At 41.3% G+C, this 19,726-nt stretch overlaps 1 protein-coding gene across 1 annotated transcript in view; it reads right to left on the bottom strand.

The window, feature by feature from the left end:
- FRY (FRY microtubule binding protein) overlaps positions 1-19,726 on the bottom strand; it is a 328,463-nt gene that overhangs the window by 100,694 nt on the left and 208,043 nt on the right. Inside the window, exons 18-23 of the mRNA XM_068526437.1 lie at positions 9,727-9,985; positions 7,706-7,888; positions 5,327-5,413; positions 2,852-3,111; positions 2,259-2,448; positions 1,517-1,641 (exon numbers count right to left, since the gene is read on the bottom strand). Coding sequence (XP_068382538.1) covers positions 1,517-1,641; positions 2,259-2,448; positions 2,852-3,111; positions 5,327-5,413; positions 7,706-7,888; positions 9,727-9,985 — 1,104 coding nt within the window. The remainder of the gene's footprint in view (positions 1-1,516; positions 1,642-2,258; positions 2,449-2,851; positions 3,112-5,326; positions 5,414-7,705; positions 7,889-9,726; positions 9,986-19,726) is intronic.

The raw sequence follows: 19,726 nt of genomic DNA, 5'->3' as shown, positions 1-19,726 counted from the left end.
CAATTCTCAGCTTTATACCTGGTAATCTAACCAGTTGTCATCTTTAGGAACTGACTTCTGAATTGCTTTGTCAAAACAGACAAAATTAGGAGATCTAGCCTGTGGCTAGGTATTTTGTCTATAGTCTGCTCCATGTCTGAAAATCTTGTATTTTCTGATAGAATATTTTGTGCCATTAGACATCACCCTCCAGGGAAATCCAAGGACACGAAGGTAAAAACTCTATGGCATTCTGTACTGAAGAACAGAAACCCTGTATTCCATTCCAGATTTCTCCAACACAGATGCTAGAATTTCTTCAAAAAATGGAAATAACGCTAATGGTCTCCTTCATCTAATAGCAATCATTTATCAAATATTTACGTGCATTTTTACATTCAATCCTCTTGATACATCTATAAGATAGATTCTATAATTATACCATTTTTTTTTAAATTAGAGAGATACACTTTATTTTTATTTATTATACCAATTTTACAGGTGAAGGGACTGAGTCCCAGGGACAGTGTTTTCCAGACCCACGTGGCCAGTAAATTGCATAATCTTAGTTGCTCCTAGGAGTACTCATAGACGGTAAGATATGCAAAAGAGCCTTAGGTTCTTTGGCAAAGACATTAGATAATTCCAGGAATTGTTTTTATTATCTTCTTGTAGTATTTCTGTATGATGCTTTGTCTTAACTAATTAATCAGTGAAAACACCGGTTAACTGGCACTCCAGTAGTCAGAACTCACAATTGCTTTTTTTAAGGATAAAATTTGACTCTATACTGTAACAGATCTTTTTCAGTTGCTTCTAAAACGTCTCGTTAATCTTTATTTTTCAGATAGGGTTTCTCACAGATGCTTGGAGCTTTCCCTTTTCTGTGTATAGGAAAAACTAAGATTTTCTTTGTCTTTATAGGTTTTCGTTGCTCGATAAAATCATCAGAGGCAGCCTGAAATAAAATTTTATGATGACTCTTTGAAAAGGCTTTGACACTGCCTCGGATGGAATGGTTATTTGATTAAAGGTGTGAAATGAGTAAGGAATCCAGAAAGTGAGACATAATGGTTCTCTTAAGGCAGATACAGCATCTTATAGAAAGACCAGCAAGCGTGACACACAACAGACACCCCTGAAAGTGTTCTGTCAATGTTTAACCTTTGAGAGTCTGTTGTGTAAGTGGCTGATGAGCAGACACTCATTATTTTGACTTTATAGCCTCTGAACAGTCTGGCTAACTGGGGATCGACACGGAATTATCTTCATTTACGGTTATCTAAAACAAAGCTTGCAAGCGAGAGAAAATCTGAGACGTAAAATCAAAGTTGCAACGTCTAAAAGTGAAATTCGAAGCAGTTGCAGGGAATGCTTGTCACATGCATGTCAACCAACGAGGACATAAAGGGAATTGTGCAAAGCCTGCAGACCTCCAGACACATGCCAAACACAAACTCAAACTTGAGTTAGAAGCAGGAACTACGGATAGCAGCAGTACACAGGAGTTTAGAACAACTCATTAAGACTACCGTACCTGAAAACAAGGGAATTTGTCCTTCCAAATCCTAAAACTAAGGACTCTGTGATCTCAATGCCCTCTAGTCTCATCAAAGGCACCAACTGCTTTAACAGAACTCCCACCGATGGGGTGCCTATGGCCTGAAACAAGTTGTTAAAAGTGAAAAAGAGGTAACATGATAACTGATGCTTCTTTTAATCAAACGATGATTCCATTATAACAGTTTTAAATTAGTACTGAACCACATCCCAAGGCACTGCCATCATTTCAGGAAAAAAAAAAACACACATAAATTTTAAAATAGCACAATGAATGCATTTTTTACCTGGGACACAAATTCTAAAGAACATTCGTATTATAATAGTCTTCTTTTTTTTTTTTAAATACTTAAATCCACAAAACCATCTTTAACAAGATAAGTTAATCAAGACATGGTTTAAAGGTGAACACTCGGTGAGGAGTGAGAGAAACGTGGTATGTAGGACATGAACCAAACCTCAGGGCGCTAATAAATATAAGTCACTCTACGACCTTAGGCAAGTTTCTTAACTTCCCTTTATTTTCAGTTCCCCACTTGTCAGGGAGGAATAATAAATTATTCACACAAACGCTCAATGGAATTTAGAAATGTGTAGGATGAAAATCTGATCCCATATATTCCAGATGGCAGGCACAGTGCAATTCGCACTGTGAAATCTAGACAAACAAGCTAAAAAAAAACCTTACAGAATAATTCTTCTGAAGCATGTCATGTCACCTTGTTATCGTAGCTCACGGTACCATCAGGTGTAGTCGCCATTATTTCTGGAGTGGAAGCCCTTAAGTGCCCCGGGCTCATAATACTGGGTTTTGCGACTCCAAAACAAAGAATAAGGTAATTTCTCCACAATGTAACGTAGTTGTCTCCACTGCCGGCAGTGCTGGTTTTCTTGGCATTAATTGGGCTGCTAGAAATACGAAGTCAAAAACAAGAGTGAAACTCAGTTCCGGATTTTAGGTATCACTTATTAAATAAAGATCCTGGGAAGCGCTCCAACTGAGTTGAACAACTGTCTGTCAAGGACTGTCTGTCTGGACAGGGAATGTCTCTATTGGATGGAAAGTTGAATAGAACTTTTCACCAGGAAGGGGCTGAGATTCTATACTCAGACAGTCATAATGATTATTAAGGGAGGAAAAAAAATTAGCTCTAGACAAGAACTTTTAACCTGTGTTTACTCAATGTGAAGACTTCTGTAGTAAGATGGTCAGAAACTAGAGAATTATATCCCGATCTCATATATAAAACGAAAATGTAAGAGGGCAAATGGTGAGACAAACAAAACAGAGGGAAGCGTAGGGGTCCCTTACTTCGGGTCCACCAGAGGCATCACGGACTGCAGCCGCGTGAAGGCGTAGGGCCAGGCGTAGCTGAGGGCAGTGGGGCAGTGCTTGGGCAAGTTCTCCTGCCGGAGAAAGCTGAAGAGGCAGAGGACCCAGGGGTCTTTGACAGACTGAGCGAAAATCCAGACGTGGGAAGGGCTCTTCACATCGTAATGGCTGTTGACCAGGACGGCGTTCCACTCTACCAGCCACTGCAGGTCCACGCTGTGGGTCAGGGGTAAGGTCGCCTGCAGGTGCAAGAAGCAGGCGATGAACCAGTGCTGAACGGCCAGCTCCACGTCCTCGTCCTGCCTCAGCCCAACGCCCCTTCCTCCACGATGCTTTTCCCGTCCACCTCTGCAATGGGTCCAGCTCGGAACCTGAAGCACCCTTCCCACACCTCCCACGCCGGACCTGGGTTTGTGGTCACGGCCATTCCTATGGGAGACTGCAGGCAGCGGAAGTGCAGAGTTCAAGGGCAGGGGTCAATGTCGCAGAGCCCCACACACTAGTACCCAGGAGCTGCCCACTAAATACTTGTGGAACAAATATACAACATGAGCTAATTTGAACTTGACCATGGATTTGCCAACTTAAAATTCTGAAAAGTTATTAATCTCTGAGATTCATAAGTGTGTTATTATCCCTGTAATTAGTTTTTTTTTTTTAAGCCATGATCTTGTTTACCTTTACTTGGACCAAAATACATTCTCCCTGGCTTAGGGAGATGGCTAAGTGCAATCTCTTTTATGAAGGGCATTTTACTAATGATTTTTGAGGTAAGATACCTACTTATTCTTGTCCTATGATATCAAGCCAAAATAATACATTCTAAAACATTTGGAAAGATATCTGTATCCACATTTAATCTATATTATATAGAGATATATATTTATATATTGATACCACATAATGTCTTATATTTCATTCTCTTTTAAGTCCAGAGTATCAAAGTTGAGGGAAGACCAAGTTTCAAATAATCTAGCTGTTGTACGTGGAGAGAAAATCGCCGTTACGTTTGCCAGGCATTTAAAGTGACCCGTTTTATCTGTTGGGTCTCCGAGTTCCCATGCGCCAGCGTGCTGCACCTGTGGCCTCCATGGTTAATGGGCTGAAGAGGCGCAGCTTCAGCTTCAGAGCCAGAGACTTAAGGCTCCAACACTGGCTCTGCCCAAAGCCCCTGACCTGGGAACATTTCTGAACACCCCAGAGTCTCTGCCTGCTTAATTTATGACTTGGAAATTATAATGCTCATCTCACTTAATCTTTAAGTGGATGACATGAGATAAGGGATGTCAAAACCTGGCACAAAGCAGGCGCTACTTCCCCCCACGCCTCTTCTCCCCTTTCAGTGCATCTTCCTACGTGCAGTACTGCTGATCTGGTTACCCAGGCTCAAGATTCAGATTCTGATAAACACAGAACAAAATCACAGGAACAGAATATAATCTGTAGGGAAACAAGATATGTATATAAAACAATTACACCTGACTCTTCCATTCAGTGTCAAAACAATCTGAATTTCTAAAAGAAGAGGTAGAGGTATTCACTATCACTGTTAAGGTCTGTACTGCTTGGCTAATAGTTTTAGTAATTACCATGAATATTCCAACCATAAGCAAGAACAGGGTTGCTAAAAATAGGGATCTGTGCTCACTCTCGGTCAGAAAAGGTCATTAAAAAGCTCACAGGTGCCTTTAGGTTTTATATTTATTTATAGCTCTTTGTCAAATATGTTTATATTCATTTATAGTTATTTGATCAGAATATACAAGGGGCATCAGCAATGTGGATTCTGCAGATGTGTCCTGCCTCTCTTCAGCTATTTAGCTAAAATCAATCCAAGTCCCATAACTGTGCTTTACTAATTTTTTTAAAAATCAGGTAAGTAAAATCAGTTCCAATTTTCCTTCTACTTCATCAGAAATTGAAAGCTGCCAATATGCTCTTTAAAACAAAGAATGTATTTGTGTAGCAGATAAACCTCTACTAGATTCAGAGTCCAGAGAGGGTCAAGTCCAGGCCCTGAGACTCTGTGTGACTACAGCCCTGCCCCTTAATGTTTTTGAGTTTCAATACCTATGAGGGTCAAAATAGATAATAAATGTGAAAGCACCTTGTAAACTGTAAAACAACACATAAATATAGGTTATATAGCATTAAGTGTAATAAATAAAGCAAGTTAATTTTCTGAAAGAATCCTGAGCGATTCTTGAAATTGCAATTTGCAAAACTTTATCTATCTTCCTCAGACTCAAATTTTGATTTAAATTTATCTGAAGGTCTCCTGAGCTAGTATTTGAAAAGCTAGTCTTGTTTCCCTAAGTACTTTTGTTTTGGTTTATTAACCTGACATAAAATCCCAGAATTCTTCCATGTCATTTTTCTTTGTGTCTCTTTGCCAGCCAGGCCCAGAGCTTATACTTAAGAATTATCAGCAATCAGGATCAAATGTGTACTTACTGAATCCGAAGCTGCTACGTGAATAAAACTTTCGAGAATGGAAGAACTTAGCTGATCCATGACATCAATCATAGGCCTGTCATCGTCCTGTACATAAAGGAGACGATTACTCTCCATGGGAAAATGAATCCTTCCACCCTCTCCACCGCCTTTGTCCAGCATGTGAAGCATAACAGCTTGCAAGGTAGTGATAAGGGTTTTCTCACAGAAGAGTGAGTGCCAGGGTGGTGAAAGGTAGTGGGTAAAACTCCCTATAATTCTGAGTTTAGTCTTACAAGTTTCAGTGGAAGATAATTAGAGCTCCAATTTGACATTGTACTGAAAAGACATGTACTTGAATTTCAAAAACTCATGCACATACACTTATTTAGACTGGAATCTAAATCTCAGTATCACACGTTATTCACTAAAGTGTTCATGTTGTCATTAATTGTAAAAAATGGAAAAGCCACGAAAATGCTACTTACTTAAGTCACTGATCTGCTAAAATAACTGGTAAATTGTTGACTGTGATTGAATTTCAGTCCCAAAGAAACTGCACAGGAGACTGACCACACACTCTCTGTAGTATCTATGTTGTGCACAGCTATTTGGTAAAAGAAGCAAATTGGAAAAAAGCACAGGAGAGAGTATCTTACAGGAAATTCTCCTACATGATAGTGCGTACATACATGAACATGTGTGCTTGCCATCCTTTACCACAGAAAGGCTCAGAAATATGAAATTATTTACTTAGAAGCCTTATAGGAAAGCTTTGGAATGTCCTTATTCATGTATGAATGAGAATGGTTTCAAAAAGATTGTGGCTGAAAAAAAAACAAACAACAAAAAAACCAAGCTTGTAGATACAGAGACCGGATCGGTTGGTTCCCAGAGGCTGGGGGAGGGGTGGCAAAATGGGTAAAGGAATCAAAAGGTATAAATTTCCAGGTATAAAATAAATACGTCATACAGATGTAATGCACAGCATGGCGACTAGAGTGAACAAGACTGTATCGCATATTTGAAAGCTGCTAAGAGAGTAGATCTTAAAAGCTCTCATCACAAGAAAAAAAATCCTGTAGCTATGAACGGTGATGGATATTAACTACTTATTGTGGTGAACATTTCACAATATGTACAACTATGGAATCATTATATTGTACACTTGAAACTAATAATGTTTTATGTCAATTATACCTCAATAAAAAAAATTATACAAAAAAAAATCTGTGGCTGGTCAAAGAAAGCACCGTATGAGAAATATTCTTAACACAGTCTGCTGGAATAGCAGTTAAGAACCTGGGCTGTAGAGGCATGTATATCTGGCTTTCAATTCTAGCTCTGCCACATCCTAGTTGTTGATTTTGGGTAAGACATTTAACCCCCCTAAACCTCAGTCTCAGAATCTGCACTATGGGGAAAATAACAGTACCAATTCTTAACTTACTGTGAGGGTTCAGTGAGATAATATGTATAAAGCACAGCTCACTGCCTGACACATACATGGTAATTATTATCGTTATTATCATAATTAGAGACTTAATGGAGGTTTATCAAAATACAGCATGTCCTAGAGATCCATTTACCAGATCCCAGAGATGTCCTAAAATACATCAGAAAGCTTGCTGCGGAAATGTGAACAGAAAGGATTGGGACACATTCGAAAATATTTTGTGAAAACACTGATCATTTTAAGGATCATGAAACCAAGATTAGTGATTTAAAACAAGAAAACAGAAAGTACTATTTTTCTAAAGAAGTATGTGACGTAAAAAGCTGGTCCTTCTTTCATCAACTTGTGGATAAGAGTTTGGCCACCTGTGCCGACAGGCAATGAAACTTAACATCTAAACAAGGGTGTACAGCCCTTGACCGAGTGCAGGAGAATAACTGGAGTCAATCATGGTTATTAGTCAGCTTACTTCTCCCATCTCAAGTGGACATATTTTCTTGTGATGCCATTTTTCTACCACTATTGAGATTAAACAATTTTCAGTGAGCCAGACTGTTTGGTACCTTGCTCATTTTAAATGGGATGCATGGTTTTCTCAAGTTCATTCTCTAATATAAATGTAATATCTTCTTAATTCTATGTACATTGAACATTATGAAAGAAAATGATCTATAACTGAAGCTTAAGATTCACTGCTTCACAAAGCACAACCTCTTAGAGAATCAGGAATGGTCTATTCTCTTGCCCTCAGAATATATGACTTAGCTCTTGTAGATCAAGAGTACGCTTTCATAATTAAAAACCCACCCTGAATCAAAAATTATTTGTTGACATCATGGGACATGAAAGTACATAAAATAGTAATGCATTCTTTACAGTTTTTAACCTAAACTTTGAAACTGTTGAAAGATATGAATTGGAAAATTCAGAAAAATAATCCATACCTCAGGCTGACCCAGGGTGATGAATAAAGCTCGAATTTCCTTGAGTATTAAAACAGACAGTTTGCGTGTGGCCACCTGGAAACTGCAGAGTAAAACCAGAGCAAAGCCTTCCACGGCATGGAGCACACTGCAGTGGGGACCTCGCTCCGAATGCATTCGGTGGCTGGAGCCATTGGCAATGAGCTATTGTGCAATAAGAACAACATTCTATGTTCAGAAAAACAACAGTGGAAGAAGAAGCCACTCTTCTATGTACATCTCCTGGCATGTTTGACCTTGTAATACTAAAATAAATTATACCAGCTTAGAACCAGACATGTCTATGAATTCATTATTATTCATGAAATATCATAGATCCCTTTTTACTTTCAGACCAACTGTCACTTTGGAATACCATCAGCCCTCTGTTACCTCTGATAAGGAATAACTTTTCAAAGGTTATTATTAGCAGGAATAAAAACAAAACTGCTTCCATCCATATCATTTGAGATGACACTGTATATTTAATTAAAGTGTCCTAATTTGGCTTTACTTACATTCTCTATAGAGAATTCTCTATTTTAAATTCTCTATTTTAGTTACTACTAAATTGAATTTTCAAACATTGATTTTCTAATCAGACTTCTTTTCATGTTAGATTTTAATCTGGGTTTTGCATGTTAATGGGATGGGTTCTGAAAGTTCCCAAACCAAGTGAGTCTAAAACAAAAGCAAGCCAGACAACAGGGCAGATTCCATCTCCATTTCAGTCTCCCTTTTTCAAGCATAGGTAATCCTTGTTTTCCTCCCTGTCATCTTTTGGCAAGTGCAGGACACAAGGAAGGAGTAACGCCCTGAAGCTCATCTCTGAGGTTAGCCCATCTGGGATCCTAAACGCTATCATACTTCCCAAGTCTCGACATTCCTCAGACCCTCAGCTAAGCTCTTCTCCGGCCAGACCCCTCTCCGTCTGCTCGTTGCCAACACCAAGTCACACAGCCCTGGTTCCCAATTGACAACACTCCTCCTCAACCTGCTCTTCAAAATGTTATCATTAATTTTTACCATTCATGACTGAGGCAGGAAAGAATAAAGAAACCACAAGACTACCTTCTTCTCTGGATATTGGAGAAAGCAACCAATTTGTTGCTGACTAGGGGGAAAAAACTGGTGGGCAGCTAACTTTTCTATATCCATATCCAACTCTATATCCATATTCAACTCTATATCCGTATCTGCTCTAAGTCATATCCAGATCTAGATCCATATCCATATTCATATCCAGATCTAAATCCAAATCCATATTCATATCCAAATCTAGATACACATCCATATCCAGCTCTAGATCCATATCCATTTCCAGCTTTATATCCACATCCATATCTAGATCCATATTCATACCCAGCTCTGTATCTCTTCCCTACGGTCATTTGCTCTTACAAACAGATTTATAAACATAATTCTCTGAAAAAAAAATCATTTTCTACTCCGTAAATGGCCTTGCTAATGTTAATAAATCTAACCTGGTGTGGCATATGATGCCCTGAATTTCTTTTTTCTTTTTTTTTTTTTACAGTATCACTTATGTCTTTTATTAGAGAAATATGGAATGCTTATAAACAAAATTAACTCTAGGGGGTAAAATTCATATTTCATATACAATTTGGCAATGGTAGTCCCACTGTTAGACAATTTTTTATAAAAGACAAAATTAAAAATCTAATAAGCTACCTTTATACAAAGTTGCTACATTTATGCCTTTACGTAGGAAAAAAACATTTATAATGCAAATTAGGACATACATAATCTTACAATATTATACAATGTAATGAAAATAAAAACATAACACAAAATTTGTCCTTTATAAAATGCCCTGAATTTCTTGGCCACAATTTAAGCAGATGGAAAAACTTAGGGACATCACTAGGGAGAAAGTTCCTAGGTAGCTGAAAGTAAGAAGCACAAGGTTCTCTGGGCTGCAACTTATTTATATATATGTGACATCAAGAATATAAAATTAGAGGGAAAAGGGTGAAAATCACCTCTGAATTTCTGATTTTGTTGGCTTGTTCGTAGACTTTTCCTTGAGTTTGTATGACCAGTTTCCACTGGGTGAGCAGCTGAAGCAGTAACTTGAGGGAAGAATCGAGGAGCGTGTGATGCATGTCATTCACCTCCCGGAGCAGGAAGTTGGTAAAGCCAAACAGGACATCTTCCCTCCAGTCTGAGAAGTCAACAAGTAAACCCTGAAGAGAATTTTGTGCAATATGTCGCAGTTCATCGTCCATATGAATAGAGAGCCTGTGAGATGAATAAAGACAATGAAGTCATTTACTTTATTAGTTTTTCTTCTATATCTGTAAAGGAACATATATAAGGCCAGAGCCTTTTACTGTACCTGAAAAATGGGTCACTCTCCCCTAATATATTATTATTTTCACTCAGCTCCCCTAACGTTAACACCTTATATAACCATGGTACGTGATCAAAACTGAGAAGTTAACATTGGTACAATGCTATTAACTAAAGTACAGATTTTATTCAGATTTCACCAGTTTTCCATCAATGTCCTTTCTGTTTCGTAATGCAATCCGAGATACCATGTTGCAATCCGAGATACCATGAATTCTTTTTAATACATTACTGACTACAGAATAAATTAGTATCAAACCTTACCACTTTTAAGGATGGTCCTGGAGAAACTAAGGGACTCACCCAGAAGTTCAGTGAAAATGAGTAATTAAAAGTTAGGGCAGTTGTCCTCAATTGGTTCTGCCCCCATGAAGGGATTTTTGGTAACATCTACAGACATTATTGGTTGTCACAACTTGTAGTGTGCTCCTGGTATCTATGTAGTAAGTAGAAGCCAGGGATGCTGTTAAACATCCTACAATGCACAAGACAACTCCTATGACAAAGAATTATCTGACCTAAAATGCTGACAGTGGCAAAGTTGGGAAATCCTGAGTTTGTCAACCGAAATAATATCAGTGTATTTGTGGTTTAAGCCAGAACATCATAATAATATTATTAAATAAATCTCAACATTGGTATGGAGCGTTATAATTAACATCATGCCTTATAGATTCATTCATTCACTTATTTAATAAACAAATGTTTTTGAGGTCCTCCTAAGATTCAGGCCCTCCTAAGGTTCAGCCCTTAGGATATGGAGTACGGTATGGCTGTGTTTACTGGGTAGGGTGTTAGCAAGAGCAAGGTGTGAGACAGTCCTGGAGAGGGAGCAGGGGTGGTCCGGTGGAGGGTCTGTGGGCCACCCAAGGAGGCAACACAGCAGGAAGAGGTTAAGTGTGAGTGCTCTGGAATCAGAATGCCTGATCACTGCCTTGCCTCTGTCACGCATTAGCTATGTGACCTCATGCCAGTTACTTCACCTCTCTAAGCCTCAGAGCCTCATTTGGAACATGGGGATAATAGCTGTACTTGTATCTCATAAACCTGTTGTGAGGTTCATTGAGATGATCTATGAACAGTGTTTAGTACCACACTGAGCGTGCAGTAAGCACTCAGTACAGGTTAGCTCTTACTATGAGAAGAAAATGAACTGTATTCAGAAAGTTACAGGGGAAGTAACATGATTAGATTCACATCTGAGAAAAAAAAGTTAGGCAGGAATATGCAGGATGCCTTGGAGAAGTCACAAGACGGAGGGCAGAGACTGGCTGGGAGGTCATTGCAGTGACTCAGGCACCAAGTGGCGGGGGCCTGACCCAAGGCAGAGAAGTAGTAAGGAAGGGAGAGATGGAGAGCAAAGATACCCAGGAGATAGAATTTCAAGGACTCAGCAGTCTGGAATTGTTCAGTGTCAAAGAAGAAGCTGGCCAAGTCAACAGGGGCCCCCATTAAATAGGACATAATATCTTCAACCAACAGAAAAAGAAACTGTGAACCAGAGTGGTTAAGGAATTTCCTCAAAGTCCAGGATTCCAACCCAGGACTTCTCATCTTTAATCCAAAGTTTTCTACATAAAACAGGCCTGATACAGTTACATATTTTTGAATAGATAGTATTTCAAAAACTTGATACTGAATACCCTTCTTATTCTCTAGAGTATAAAGTACACTAATTGGTCCAAATTTGACAATATAAACCAGGCAAAAGCTCATTAATGAGCAGATATATACCAAGTCAGGGAAGATATATCTTCTGTTCCAAAAGCAAGTTAAGTTCTACAAAACTGCTGAGAAGGAAGAGCTGAGCTAATTCTTCAGGGCAGACTTGCTATTAAGTCTATAGCTATTAAGTAGGTCATAGTTGCTGAAATAACACACAGAGGTCTTTAACCAGGGCTTCTAGTTAAGGACTAAGGCAGGAATTTACAAATTTTCTTTGTATTTTAATCAGCAGCTCCATATTTTTTTCAAAAAATTTTATGTAGAACTCTAGTATATAGTACAACCGAGTTGTGGGACTTCCCTGGTGGCGCAGTGGTTAAGAATCCGCCTGCCAAGGCAGGGGACAGGGGTTCGAGCCCTGGTCCTGGAAGATCCCACATGCCGCGGAGCAACTGAGCCCATGCGCCTAGAGCCCGTGCTCCGCAGCAAGAGAAGCCACCGCAATGAGAAGCCCGCACACTGCAACAAAGAGTAGCCCCCGCTCGCCGCAACTAGAGAAAGCCTGCTCACAGCAACAAAGACCCAACGCAGCCATAAATAAATAAATAAACAAATTAGTTAATTAATTAATTAATTTATTTATTAAAAAGAAAGAAACGAGTTGTTCTGGTTGAAGCTGGGTAAAGGACCTGAAGCCCCCCTGTGAGAGGAAACATTCCTTCAATCTACAGGCAGCTTCCAGTCACCTTTGCAGCCCATGGTTTGAAAACACTAATTTATGGAAAACACTTGAGGTCATGTTTCCATCTTAAGTTTATTGTTCCAATTTATTACATTTATACCTGTCTATAGTCCTGAATGTCTTAGAGAATAAGCTTCTGCAGCTGACGAACCACCTTTTAAGGACAGGAACAAGAGGCACTCAGTAAATGTTAACTGATGGTAATGATATTGTTCATTGTTACAGGTTGTGTCTCCTCCCAAATTCACATGTTGAAATCCAAACACTCAGCACCTGAGAATATGACATTATTTGGAAATAGGGTCATTGCAGATGGAATTAGCTAAATTAGGATGAGGTCATGCTGGAGTAGGGTAAAATCCATATGGCTGGTGTCCTTATAAGAAGGGGAGATTTGGAGACAGACACACACAGGGAGAACACCATGTAAAGATAAAGGCAGAGATCAGGGTGATGCTTCTATGAACCAAGCAAGGCCAAACAATGCCAGAAACCCCCAGAAGCTAGGAGAGAGGCACAAAATAGATTCTCTCTCACAGCCTCAGAAGGAAGCAACCCTGATGACTTCTAGCCTGTGGAACTGTGAGACAATAAATTTCTGTTATTTAAGCCACCCAGTGTGTGCTATTTTATTACACACATGAAACTAGGCAAGCACATATCTTTAGGGTCAAAAGTCAAAATAAAAACCATGCCATGGTCTATTTAGATGAAGCTTTTAAAGAAGGGCCAATACTTTCAGATTTCCAATGAGATTAATTCTACTCTTCGTCTAACTTTGGCATCATTCGCAATTTGCAATCTGGAAGCTGTCTTAACTTTAAACCAACAGTGCAGGATCATTTTAAGGACACTGAGACCCCAAGGTGGTGCAGCTCTTGCTATTTTTGGTGACCACTCCTCTTGAAATCATGGTATTCACATGCCTCACCAGTGAGAACACTCAAAAATATTCCTGGAGTACGAAGAGACAGGACCAGGGAGGGGAGGGAGCTTTGGGAATAAAAGGCCCAGTTGATAATAAAAGTGGAATATTTGTGGAAGAAAAAGGTCCAGTGTCACAGAACTGAGACGGAGTGAAAATAACGTATCAAGGCAAGTCTGAGTGGCAGCAGGCGAGGGAGAAGGAGAAGAATTTGCGAGAAGAGCCAGAGCCCCGCCCCCGTGTCATTCCTTGGAGAGTCTAAGTAGGGAGCTGCCTATCAGATACAGACGCCGTTTCTTCCACCCAGATCTTCCTCATTTTTACTTTTGTTAGATTTTAACCAGATAATCACAGATCATCTTGTGAAGCGCATGGGATTTAATATTATAAAACAGAAAACAGGAAAAAAAATTTTAGTTAACGAGAAAGGAAAAGAAGATTCAGTTAAAGGAGCAAGATGCTCAGCCACTCTGAGGATGCAGGACGTGCAGGGAAGCTGCATGATGCTGGCCGATCTATTTACAGTCTCACGATGCCTGCTGGTCCAGCGAGCAAGGAGTGGCTGAGGAGAGGGCATCCCCCAAACTCCTGCAGGGCCATCCCATTGAGAAGCCAGAAAAGAAAGGACAGGTTCTTGCCTGCGAACAACTGTGAGGACAATAAACAACAGTCCTGTGAGAGTCTGGTGGCAGCAATGGAAAGAGAAGAGAGACGTTCAGAGAAGGCAGCTCAGGAAGTCTGACTAGGTTGGGGGACCCGAGGAAAAATTTCTAAGACGCTGACCTGGTTTCCAGGAGCCTAAAATGGGGTCACGGGTATGTGGTTACACACAAAACCACCAAGGGGGCCTGAAGGGACTCCACCGTGACACAGCAGTGACGCACACCGAAAGAAACCGTTATTGCCAACACCAACTGCATCTGTCCTTCCCCAGCAGCTGGCATGAGGCGCATGGACCAGCCTGGCCTGATTAACCAGGCAGCGACATTCTGCACGAAGCAACAGTCCCGAGGCCCTGCTTGGAGTGATCTAGGACGGCGGTGTGGTGTGAGGGGCACTTACACTAAGTAAGGATGTGGGTAAAAGGGGGAAAACCCAGAACTTGAGCAAGGCCGCCTTCTTGGTTGGTCAGATCAGACAAACGACTGAATAGAAACACTTTCGTAAAGGTGAGCTCAGGTTCAGATGGAATCAGCTCAGTCGCTTTGAAGAATTTTGTTGCTAGAGGTGCATGAAGGAAAAGGGAGTGACTTCAAATTCACAAACTATACCCAGAAGAAAAGATCCATTAGGAGGAATAGCCTCCTCTCAGCTCTGGCAGGACTGACACAAGGTTATCAGGCAGCGGTGAGGGACCTGCTGCCCCATAACGTCACCAAGGGCAGCAGCGGAAGAAATGGTTTAGAAGTGAAGGCCTGGAGACGAAGGTTTCCGAAAGGAGGGACTTGCTGACCAGTGGACTGTTAACCTCTGGCATGTTCACCAGAAGTGGCGGAAACTTCTTCTCTAAGGTATTAAAGAATGAGCTCCCGGGACTTCCCTGGTGGTCCAGTGGTTAAGGCTCCGTGCTCCTTGTGACCACCTAGAGGGGTGGGATAGGGAGGGTGGGAGGGAGACGCTAGAGGGAGGGGATATGGGGATGTATGTATACGTATAGTTGATTCACTTTGTTATACAGCAGAAACCAACACACCATTGTAAAGCAATTATACTCCAATAAAGATGTTAAAAAAAAAAAAAAAAAGACTCCGTGCTTCCAATTTAGGGGGTGCGGGTTTAATCCCTGGTCGGGGAACTAAGATCCCACATGCCGCGTGCCGTGGCCCCTCCCGAAGAAATAAATAAATAAAATAAAATGGGAACTTTATTTAAAAAAAAGAAGAAGAATGAGCTCCCACCTATCTACAGGGCTTTGAACTGCATCTCAATTAAAATAAAGTAATAAGATTAAGTGGTTTATCGAGGCAGTATATGCGATTGAGTCTACAGTTCTCACCCAGCTACTCAAAACAGCTAGCCGCCCTCCGCTACACAGACACAGGCTGAAGACTGAATGATAAACAGTAAATGATAAATAGTTTTCAGACACCACTAAAGATCATGAAATTGCATATGCATTACCTCAGAAAGTTCCACAAGTTGTAAAGAAACACTGCACAAAATGTTTGTCATTTTGTATAAAACCAACAACATTTGTCACTTCTATTTGGCTTCTGGAAAATTCTGTACATTTGGGCAACCAACTTTCCTCTTCTGAAGTTCAATCTCTTTGTCCGAAAATAGGAATGAATATGTACCCAGCTTTCCTAACATAAAGTATATGAAAGTGCATTGTACATCGTGGCATAATACGTTATTCATATTTAAAGATGCCTAAAAATAATAACTAACATTTGCTGAGAGCTTACTGTGTTCTAGGCACGATGTTAAGTGATTTATATGCATTGTTTAATTCTCACAACCCTATTTCAGATTTTTGAAAGGAGGGCAAACATGGAACAGCAAACCCATAGTGCATCTATAGTGCTGCAGGAAGGGACAGAGGACAGGAGCCTGTAGACTGTTGGGGGAAAAGGTCCTTCCTGTGGTCAAGGGTAGAGCAGGAAACACCTGGGAGGAGACAGAGAAAAAAGACAGCGACTTCCAAGGAGAAAAGTGAGCTCCACCTTCTTTGTCTGTTTCATTCTGTAAACCATTGTTATGCTAAACATACTAATACAAGTCTGAGATTAGAGTGTCTGTGGTATTTAGCCAATATGTGAACAGCTGGGAAGGGAGCCTGGGGGCAGTTATGGGGGACATATCCTTGAAACTCCTGTCACCTACAAACTGGCACTTGCCATTGGCACTTGCTGTCTACCTCTACAAGGATTAAATCATGAGCTGCTGCAGCTGCTGACCTTCGACACCCCTTGAAAGGAGTTCAGGGTGGAGATCAGGAATGAGGTGCTCTGTGCTCTGGGAAAAACTGGCAGAACGGGTCTTCAGATAATTAGATATTTTCAGGAAAAGATTTTATGAGCCCAATTCTTGCATCTCCTCGTATCTAGAAAAACACTAAAACCCTTCATGGTGACGTCTGCTCCTCGTGACTAGCAGCAACCTTCTGCAAAAAATATGTGTTTGGGGCTCCCCTGGTGGCGCAGTGGTTGAGAATCTGCCTGCCAATGCAGGGGACACGGGTTCGAGCCCTGGTCTGGGAAGATCCCACATGCCGCGGAGCAGCTGGGCCCGTGAGCCACAACTACTGAGCCTGCGCGTCTGGAGCCCGTGCTCCGCAACAAGAGAGGCCGCAATAGTGAGAGGCCTGTGCACCGCGATGAAGAGTGGCCCCCACTTGCCGCAACTAGAGAAAGCCCTCGCACAGAAACGAAGACCCAACACAGCCAAAAATAAAAGAATAATAAATAAATTTTAAAAAAAAGTGCTTGACTGCACGTACTCCCCCTTCACCAAAATCACATATATCCTGAGCATCCCCCACCTCTTTGGAGCAGTTCCTCAGAGCTATCTGAAATGCTGTCTCCCGGGCTATAGTCCTCATTTTGCCCCAAATAAAACTTAACTCACAACTCTCATGTTGTGCATTTGTTTTCAGTCTACACTCCTTATTCGGGGAACCAAGCTGTGAGGGGCAGGTGAGCCTGCATGGAATTTGGTCTTATTTTGCCAAGTATGAAGAAAACCAAGATTTTCTCCAGTAAAAAAAGCACCATGGATGCAACCAGGAAGTGTCTGAAATAAAAGGTCTCACACCTCTCCGACTAGACCGTGTCAGGAGTCAAATGAATCCAAACGTGACTGGACTATAGGGGGACAAAGTGACTAAAGACTTGAAACCCACATTTACTGCTCTTCAATTTCTTCACTTCTGTCCTCTGACCCTCTTGAGATCTAGAAGGGGCTCGTTTTCTCATAGGTTAATGGACCCAGTGTGAGGGCCAGCTCTCCAAGTTATCCTTCCCCTGAGGAGAACGGCCTCTGGCTTCTTTTGAAGCTTATGAAAAAGGCCTCTTCACAGGCTTCCCATATAAGTCCCGTCATTTTCTTGACTTTGCCCGAAGACTTGAACTCTCAAGTATATTTATTTGTTCTTTCCTCTCATAAAAACACTACCCATGGCTTTGGGCTTTGTAAGAATGTACATAATAATAAACACAAGGCACTATAAATAGCACTGCCATTCCAACCGTGTCTCACAGAATTCCCTCCTGACACGCCTGGCACCGTGTCTGGAGATCCAGGCGTCACTGCATGAGGCCACCAAGGTGATTCCAGAGGTAAGAGTCTCCCACACAGATTTACAGCAAAACAGCATTAGAGAAGGTACCAGAAGGCTGCACGACCTTTAAAACACGTAGCATCTCAAAGGGCTTAGTTATATAATCACCACCAATTAGAACTTCAATGAAATAAGTGAACTTCCCTTTTACTTCAGCTTAACTGATAACTGTCTTTTCCCTGCTGACACATTTTCTCTCCGATTAACCAAAGTGCCATGTCATTTTGCCCTTTCAACAGTCTTATGAGATAGGCAGCATTATTCCAATTCTACCAAGGAAAAAAGACAGGCTGAGGGGTTAAATATGGGGTTGGCCACAAAGTTCGTTCGGGATTTCTTGTACCATCTTGTGGAAAACCCCGAACAAACTCTGTGGCCAACCCAATAATTTGTCAGGGTCACACGGCTAGTAAAATGGCAAAGCAGGGAAGCAAAACTCAGGATTTCCAAAGGAGTCAGTATTATTCCCATTTGGGGGGCGCCTCCTCCACATCTCTCAGATGGCGGCCCCCCGTTCTCTGTTCCCTCATTCCTCAAGGCCACCTGCAGCCCTTTCACTCAGCACCCCTCCTCTGTGGAAACACTTGTCTCCTAGTCACACCATCCTCCCCACTGTTGTCCACGGCAAGTGGACAGGCTGCTCCTGTACATTTCTGGGTAATTCTGGCACCTGTCTCACAGCTTTTCTTTATTTTCAGCACTTCACCATCACCCTGGGAGACTCCACAGTAGCGTGGATGGCCCTTTATGGTATCTGGGTCTCTCTGTTCCTCAGCTCCCCAACCCCCAGATCACCATGTCCGTCATTCACTAGGAATCCACCCTTCGCTCCTCCTTAGATCTTGTCCTCCCCCAGAATCAGAAGCCCCTTTGTGATCCAGGCTTGTTTTTCCCTCTTTCCCCACTGCTCCCCTACTTCGGATAAGGTGCTCTAGGCTCACATTCTGGTTGCCAGGCTTCAGCAAAAGCCTAGACTGTAGTTTGTTTTAAGTTCATATTCTTCTTAAAATGCATCCTACACATGGAATGGAAGAAAGAAGAACCCATGGCCTGGAGATGGCTGACTGTAGCAAAGAACCGGTTATATAGGTCATAGGTGATAAAAGTCAGCTAGCAGGGTAGACGGCTGTGGCCAGAGAACACTAAAGCTTGACACGGTGGTTACCAAAGCAGTGGATCTTCAGTAAAGCTCAGGAGCCAGCACCATCCTGAGCTAGTGTGACCAGAAGAGGGAAAGGAGTGCCTTTGTCCACACTCGGAGTGAAGAGAATGGGGAAGGACAGCAGGCTATGAAAGCTATTAACTGATAGCAGGAAGTGATCAACCACGGGATTTGGTCCCCTCTGCGCAGGAGTCCAAACGGCTGTGCAGAGCAGACAGCGTGACGACCACGATCACCAGGGTGCACTGCACACCATGGGGACACTCAGCGCCTTGGGCAGGCCACCGGGTGATCTGCAGTCATGGGGGACCGAGGCTTGGGCTATTTTTTGGATATTGATGGGAAGGGTGCTCTCCGAAGGCTAGAGGATGTGGGTAAAAAGATTATGTATAAAGCATCTTTCATCCAATCACCATCAATATTTGTTATCCTTCTCCGGCCTTTCCTCTATTCCGCCATTATCAGATTAACCAGCCGAAATGACATTTTTTTTATCATGTTATTCTCCTGCTTAGAAACTCCATTAGTCCAAACGCCTCAGTTAATAGTAAAGATTAATTAAATATCTACCTCTAAAGTCTTATTTCTATTTATTTTTATCATTGGGTTTTCTAAAATCCTTTTTCTTTCTTTTTTTTTTTCAAAGCAAGGCTGACTTGTCTTCCTCCTCATTCCATTCCCTCCAAGGACCCCGTTTCTAATGATTTTGCCTTCTAAATGCACTTAGATAATAAGTCACTTTTGATTTTTAAATTAAAGACATGCATAACTGTCAGCTAGACCTTCAGATCAGCATGAGAAAAATCAAGCTTATTTAACTACAATAATGTAATGTCATTCAAAGCAAGTTAACT

This window comes from Eschrichtius robustus, chromosome 18, assembly GCF_028021215.1.
Source record: "Eschrichtius robustus isolate mEscRob2 chromosome 18, mEscRob2.pri, whole genome shotgun sequence".
Lineage (NCBI taxonomy): Eukaryota > Metazoa > Chordata > Mammalia > Artiodactyla > Eschrichtiidae > Eschrichtius > Eschrichtius robustus.
Note: the sequence above shows the minus strand (reverse complement) of the source record. Positions and strands in the feature narration are given on the sequence as shown.